The sequence below is a fragment of the Bradysia coprophila genome, unplaced genomic scaffold (assembly GCF_014529535.1).
Source record: "Bradysia coprophila strain Holo2 unplaced genomic scaffold, BU_Bcop_v1 contig_358, whole genome shotgun sequence".
Taxonomy (NCBI): Eukaryota; Metazoa; Arthropoda; class Insecta; order Diptera; family Sciaridae; genus Bradysia; species Bradysia coprophila.
Window position 1 is genome coordinate 3,379,122 of NW_023503616.1, and position 8,518 is coordinate 3,387,639.

At 31.4% G+C, this 8,518-nt stretch overlaps 1 protein-coding gene across 10 annotated transcripts in view; it reads right to left on the reverse strand.

The window, feature by feature from the left end:
• The window catches only part of LOC119081248 (RNA-binding protein Musashi homolog Rbp6), a 408,246-nt gene that overhangs the window by 202,644 nt on the left and 197,084 nt on the right, over window positions 1–8,518 (reverse strand). For all 10 annotated transcript variants that reach the window (XM_037189983.1, XM_037189980.1, XM_037189978.1 and 7 more), the window contains one exon: window positions 7,907–7,948. In XM_037189983.1, the coding sequence (XP_037045878.1) occupies window positions 7,907–7,948 (42 nt within the window). The remainder of the gene's footprint in view (window positions 1–7,906; window positions 7,949–8,518) is intronic.

Here is an 8,518-nt window from a genome sequence, read left to right on the forward strand (position 1 = left end):
GGAATAAATGGAATAAAAATGGGATTAAATAAATGGATTAAATAAGAAAAAAGTTCATTTTACCAAATACTGTAAAAGTCTTAAAAATTGTTTCCACTTTTAGGAGTTTTTGGTGTAAAGTGGATTAAATGGATTAAATAATACCATTTTTAACAAAAAAAATCTCCTATACCTCACGAGTACTTAAACGAGCTGGGGATCGTGCAAATCTATTTTTCGCAATTACTTTACAAATTTTTCAGGTGGGTAGCCTAATTATCTCGGTAAAACTAAAAAAAAAATGTTGGATTAAATGGATTTAATGGATTAAATGGAAGTGCGTCACCCCTCGGCAAAAATAGTCCCTGAAAATAACTATTGTTAACTCAATGTTTTGAAGCTTATACCGTCTGCATTTTTAGAGTAATTTCTGAGGAAGTAACGATGGTTTGTTCGCTCTATAAACCATCGTTACCTCTCATCGATTCGACATTGAATTTTTTTGTACAAACTAGAAAACGCTTCATCAATAACAGCGGAATTTATAGTTAATCATTCTCTAGCTATACGGCGAAAAATACATCAAATCACCAAACTTCTTTGCAAATATTTTCGATTTCATATTTCACATTTTTGTTAAACGTTTGACAGAAGAAAAAAAAAGTTTCAACAACATATAAATCCACTATGTCATGCCATTATATAACAATAGAATCTGCTCATACGTAACATCATCAAAAATTTAGATCCGAGGCACAAAAATCAATCTTTCATAATCTCTATCACAATCAAGTGCGATACAAAAAAGACGAAATCTGTTTCGCGAGTCTTCATTTTTTTTTCTTTAAAAATGAAAATTGTCATATAACAATGATGTATGCGATCTGATACCAAAAGTTTAATATTATGTTTTGTATTCTAATATAAGGGAAATGTAGGAAAAGACATATTATATTTTTGAGTGATGAATAATCTAGAAGACACTCAGACAACACTTTGACTGCAGTTTGATGGAATACATTACCATTGCTGTTTGCGATAAAAGAATTATGTATACAACACTTTCCATATACACATAAATTGATAACATATATAGAGAGAGATGCCGATCATTGCTTTTAGAAGGTGAAAAAAAAATTGTAAAATAAAAATGGAACAAAATTGCATGCTCCAACCGAAATCGTTTTTGTATGAAGTGTGAATTTGAAAATGTTAAAAAAAAGTCGGGCTTTGTGTGTAAGTCTCTACATAAATCGAGGAAATAAACGTTTATATTTCAGCACGCCCTTAACATGTTAAGGACGAGAGTTTTTCCGTGGTTGGCTGATGTTCTGATAAAATATCGTTTTTCTTTATATTTGGTTTTTACTCAAGAATAGCAAAAATATTCTGAATAAAATAGCTATTTGTCGATTGAGTATCGAAATCGTGTTTTTTCATGAAAAAAGAGTATGACGTATCTAATACGAGCTACATGAGAGTTTTAACAATACATTTATTCCGACTAGTCAGTGAAGCTGAAATAAACAATGATATCTGGCAAGAGCGGCTATTACAAAATGTAAAAAAAATGTGTTATAAGTCTGGTAATAAAGCCACAAAAAATTGTTTGAACAAATGAAGTAACAGATTTAAGGATTGTACGATGGTCGTCTGTAAATGGATTTTAACACTTCCAATCTAACAAAAGAATTGAAGAATTGAAGAATTTCTACAAGAAATTCCACTCCTTCTGTCTCATGCGGCAAAAAAGATGATGCCCCTTGTCACATCATTTCCAATATTTCCTAAACTAAATATGAAACGACTGTGAACCAAATTGTATAAACTTAATTAGACCATACCAAAAACACTATCGCGTGTTAAACATCAGCCGTTTCCTTTTGTTGGAAAAAGAAAATATTTTCTATGAATGTTTTTCTGACCTTCAATTTTCAGCTTTCAATTTCTACGCTCGCATAAGGTGGTGTGTGTGTTTTTTTGTCGAGAGATTTTTATAATATGATAGAAAGTCAAAGTAACGCATGTTCTTTTATTTGATACAGAAAAAATATTATATGAAAAAATAATAAAACCTAAAAGAGGAACATTAATGGATTTTGTGACAGAACAAATGTTTATTTAAGAAGAAAACGAATATTATTTCCATTGTTGACTTCGTCAAATATATTTCTATAATCTGATTTTCACCACTTTTTCGATCCATTCAAGCATGTTTTTATAAATAAATCGAAAACTGATATATAGTTTTGAGAATTCACCGAAAGAGAAAGAGATAGAGAGAGATAGAGAGAGTTTAATATATGAACTTTAATAATAAGTCTTCTGGGTTTAGAACTGTAATTTATCCTCTTCTTTGTAAAAAAATCCTAATTTAAAATGCCCTTTCCGATATGGAGACCGAGTCACTATTTGTCCACATTTTAATAATACATGTTGCGATGTTATTTGCTTAGCAATTATTGATAGGTAAACTTCCATATAATTTTCCAGAAAATACCCGGTCTTTTTGAAGAAACGTTTCGTTGTAAATTTGATTATTATTGGAGACATCGTTTGCTTATGAATTAGTTATTAGAACGAAAAAACTGACATTTGTAAACATAAACATTGTATTACAATGCTATCCATTCTTTACTGTCTCTTTTGTATTAAGAAATTATGTTAACTTTGTCGTAATCGATAAATTGACCGCACAACGGAACAAAATAACAATTTGAGCTGGTGTTGTTACACACAAAATATTATTAAAAAAAAAAATCCAATAATAATTCTCAACGATGTGTACTGAATTTCTTTTGAGAGTAGGCGGCAGAAATTGTATATTTCTATAGTTTAAAAGGGTTTGAAAAGATGTACCTTGTTTCGTCAGAGCACAAAATAATTATCAGTGACTCTACAGGAAACTCATAGCAGCAATTCTGCACTACACGGTGAAGTGGCAGGAATTTCATTTCGATTAAGTGTGTTAGATTATTTTATCAACATCAAAGTTTGGCGTATGATATAGAAAGAGATAGCATTTAGCCTTTCAGAAACCATACGATATACTCTTTGAATCTGCTACTTATTTTATTTAAACTGTCAAATAATACTTCACATAAAATCTTTTACTTCATTTGTTAAACATTAATTTTGCTATAAAAAACCGTATTATTATCTCATTTTTATCGTTGCTGTCGACGACAGACGATTAGCCGTTTCCAAAAGATTTTAAAATCAAAATGGGACACAGGTTGAGAATATAAACAAGTCATATTTTCAACGAATACAATCCAGTTGATATTATTCAATCCACATGCAATATACCATTTTTAATCAAATTCTGTACTAATGCTGACAATAAAGAACCTCTATAATTCAGAGATCCATAAAAAAAATTAATACGTAAGTGTCGTAACCACGGTGCGACTGAACAACTTTTCTTTCGCCATCGCTTCTTTTGCATGAAATCACTAGAGTGAAATTATAATTACAGTCTATAGGAGTAATTATTAAGCCAATTTAGTAACTTCCTGTTTACATATCTACGAGAAAAGATCCTAAAATACCAGACGATACCGAAAACCGGGCTTTCAAGTGTGGGCACTAAAAGTTCGAACTTATTTCTTTATTAGCAGTTTCTTAATCAGGGGTACATTCTAGATGGAACATACCGCCAGGCATTAAAAATGAGAAAAACTTTTTTGCAAAAAACTACACCCTGGCCGTGCTTCGTTTTGTTTTGTTTGTTTTGTAATTGTAACGTCTTATTTTTCCTCGCCTGCACAAGGAAATTATCGCAGGAAAAAAATTCAACTCTCATAAGTGATCATGTACTACACCTTTTTAACATGCATTTTGCTATATAAAGGGCCATATTAACCAGAGCTTGTCATTACTTTCGTCGTCGTTATCGATAACGAATGAATAGCTTATGTGACAGGTTAAGAGCAACGGAAAGCCTTGTTTCGACACGAGGTCGTTAAGTAAAGGCTTCTTTATAACAGTTTACATACACGACAAACCTACTGGCGCTGCATTCATTTTCCAAGAATCGACAAATTCTAAAAGTATCAACGAAAATGAGACAAATCGAATTTAAATTTACAGCACGCCAATAGTGCAATATTTTTTAACAAAATTGTATTTTTCAAATGCTTTTCATATTATTAGACTGTTCAAGGACTGGATCAGAAACTGTAATATGCTTTTTCGAGTCAAAATATGAACACATTTGACAGCCCGAAAATTTCGATAGAAAATGTGTTAAAAATTTAAACAGAATTTATTGAAAGGTTTTCGGTATTTTTGTTAGATTCGTTGCTGGGGTTTCGTATGCTATAGAACTATGTCATTTTCGTGAATTCACCATATTGATGTGATGAAAGGTGATGTTGATGTTTAATATTCGTTTCGTTTCAGCATCGTGATTCGGTACATCTATTTACTAATGTGGTTAGTTTTCAAATAACGTCACGCCAAACTTACAAAACCTTCAAACGACGTTTAAAAGACCTATTGACAATAGAAACATTTATTTTACATGTGATCCTCGCAACTATTCCTATTAAATTTTAAACGAACAATTGTTTCGAGTCGCCCACTAATACAATAATAGCTGCTTTTTGAACACATCTGTTTTCAACAACGTCGATAAAATAAACGATGAGATCTGGTTTAAGGTTTGGAATTCAGGTAATTTTCTTGAAGATTACTTGACCTGACCTGAACCCTGAACCTCTAAACCTCTTCTGAAGCCTGTCAGGTCAGGTTTCAAGTTGAAAACCTGCACCGGTCGAACTGAAATCTGACCTGACTAGCACTTTCAGTTTCAGGTCAATGCAAGTCAGGTCAAAATTTTTAGAATCAGGTTCAGGTCAAAACAAGTTTCAGGTAATTTCAGGTCAGTTTCAGGTAAACGTGACCTGTTCCGAGCCTTAATCTGGTTAATGTGATCTTTTATAGGAAAATCATGTTGAAAGAAACGAAGTAATAGATGGTGATTAAAAGTGGTTGGATCAATAGAGTAGAATACCTGATCATTATACGGCTAATAAGCTTGTCGTCTGTGACCTTTCACGTTTTTCTTTAGTAAATGTGACATTGGCAATGACAAAGGGTCGTACAAGTTAGAAATTCTATTTTAAAAAAATCAAAGACGAGGTAATAGCAATTATAGAAATTTCATCAGATAATGAATCATTTCCGTGAAAAGATGTGTGTAAAAACCGTTCACGGTTGCAATCTTGAAGCGCTTCCTCAAGCGATATCATTTACGTTGTAGATGGGTGGAGTTTCAACTAACTTTATGTGCAACTACCAATTGAACTCGCAGTCTCACTGGCAATTCTGTAAAATGTGTAAGGCTACAGACTCTAAGACTGAAAAAGTAATTGTAATAACAATTATGAATGTTTTCATTGTATTATTTAACGGAGAATATTAAAATAAAATTTAGGAAGCCAGTTTTCTAATCATGATTTAACAATTTAATGTTATGGCTTTAATGGCGAGTTTAGAAATTTTCAACATTTTATGATAACAATAACATTATAAGGTGAATCCCTAAAGCCAAATAACAACGAAATTCAATTATGAAACAATATCATTCAAAATGTTTTCTTAAAGTTTTGGGAAAACTATCAAACAATGTTAAAATACAGTAGCTCATAAATGCCATCGTCATTTCAGGTATCACAAGTATCGTATTATTCCCAACGACCGAATATACCTCTTTGAAATATTAAGACAATATAATTTCATTTACACGGAACACCCTTATTTTCGACAAGCATTAATTGCCTCAACTTTGATGGATACCTATACCCAAATTACAGTTGATTTTCCAAATGGAAAACCCTTCACTTTTCTGGTGTTTTAACATTGTATAATAAGAAATGAAGATTCACATGATTTATATGGATACCGATCAAATTGCTGGTTGTTTCGATTAGAAAATACATATCTATGTATACAAATATAAATGAACTCAAATATACTACAAAATCGACATTGTCGAATCGATAAAATGTATTTGACTATTAAATCCAATCAGTTATAGCTGCGTGAAACATCATTGTATGTATTTTACCTACAAAAGGAACGACAGTGACAAGCTTTATTATGCTTCAAATCGACATTGTAATTGATCACAACGTTAGTTTGATTGTGTTTTGAGGTTTCTCGGTTATTAAGTAGATATCTGTTATGTACTTCGTCTGAGTGCAAATGTATGAGTCTTTGACATTTCACATGCACATCAATTTTATATAGGATATTTGGATTGGAATTTAAATTTAATTTTCAAATTAGAATCGAAATCATGTTCAGGAGATTCAATTTTGTTGATAAATTAGTGGATTGGAGAAGCTGCTACTAAGTGATTTATAGATGAAACGATTGCTCTATCTATGATTTGGCTGCTATCAATGCACTTCAAGCATGAGTGGTACTCTAAATAGAGTACTGCAATGGAACAGTGTATCGAACAAATGTTTGCAAATAGTACTCTACTTTTATGCAATTCTGTGACAGAACTGTACTGTTTCTTGTCTCTTTGTGATACAGTGAGGAAGACTTTAAGTCGAAAGTTTCAAATTTACTCTCTAGAGTGTTGGCAGGAAAGACTCCCACTACAGTCTACAGGATTGAAACAGTGGCCAGACGATATGGTTTATGTGTTTGTGTCGAACGTGCTGGTATATTTTCGCACAAGTCTTGTCAACCTCGGTTTGACAATCGACATTTAGTGTGAAAATATTCCTTAATACGATTCCTGTTGCATCAATTACTTTTGAGTGTGTACAGCAACGTTTATGGAAGTAAATCTCATCTACCGAATGGAAATTCAGAAGAATTCAAGATACTGCAAAAAAGTCTAACACAGTTCCTGTGTGATGATGATGATGATGATGTGTCCAATGATTCACGGGACGGGTTAACTTTCCATGGATTCTTAATCAAAAATTAGGAAAATAATTCTCGAATTATAAACCCTCTCTTTCTTAAGAAATATGTAGGATTTGACGGCAATCTTATCATTCTATGTGTAATGATAGGACATAAGTTATGCCTTATAACCTATGTTTCCAATTATAGATTTAAGTCAATAATAAGCTAAATTGCATTTGCGGAATCCTTATATAATTCGTCCACTTATTTCATAAAGTATACAATATTAAACCCTTAATTGGTTTTTCGAGTTTTATTTGTTGCAACTAGCTCACAAGCCTGGAACACTTTCATAAATTAATAATAAAACGAACCAGCCATAAACAACTGAGCATTAAAATTTTCTTAATTACGATTTTAAAAGCCCGGCCAAATTGTATAAAATAATTATAAATTTTTCCCCAAATTGTATGATTGATATTTATGTGCAAACTCTTTTTTTATATTCAAGCGTTCACACAATATCATAATGCCCATCCATACAATAAATTTATTTTATATTTTTAATGTGTCAACATAATTACCATTAATTCATTTTTTTATTTATGAAGTTTTTATTTTGCTCATAATTTATACGAAAACGGCGTGAAAATCCTTTTATTCAGTTGAGTCGAGCTTTCAGCTTTTTTTTCTTTCTTTATTTTTTTTACATAATACGTCTTATATCCGAAAGCAACCCCATTAACTCGTTTATAGTGAGGCTAGAGGGATAAGAAAGAAAATCTTCAACCGTTTTTTTATTTTATGAAAATATTTAATACAAGCAAGCATCACCTAAATGTAATTGAAGAGATAATCTGTGCGGCTAAATGCTTTTATTTTAGCATTTTTTTTTATTAAAGTTCTTTGTAGACTTTTATTGCGTATTATTATATGAATGCAGAGCGTAATTAATCAGGATACTAAGTGACAAGTGGAGGGTTGTGTTACAGTTTAAAGGGAGAGTTTTTGTAGAAAATTTCAGCGCACATGAATATTACAAAATAAGACTCACCTTTGGATGTGCTCTTCTAGGAAATGCTACTTTTGGATCAATCTGAAAAGTAAAAGTGAAAGAAAGATTAGATTTTTTATATAAAATTTCTGATTTTAAAAGCTTAAAAAAATAATATCTGACTTATCACTTAAAAGACTAGAAGAATGCGCTTCAGCAGCTGGTTGTATATTACTGATATGAGCAAAATTATATTGTTATTGAGAGCAGATTTAATAACATCAATGAGGGGGTGATGACTTTTTATGTTTTTGCATTTTCTTGTTTATCCTATCTTAATATTCGGTGAAATCAATATCCTATATAATCTCGAAATCACACCGGATAATCCACATTAATCCTAAAAGTAATTAGCCCGTTAGGTAGTAATTTTTGAAAAGTTTTAATAAATATTAATTGATAAAAATTCGTTTATTTCTTTTTGGATTTCTGAAGGGTATTATGGCAGAGTAAAGCCATGTCAGCGAGTTCCTATAGTCTTCAAATCATTTTAAACCAATTCGATTGTTGGCTTTTTCGATTTTTCCAATGATTCCGGTGATCGGTTGATTGCTATTTATCTATGTCTACAATTCAAACAATGATAAATATTTTAAAAATTCCATGACCGAA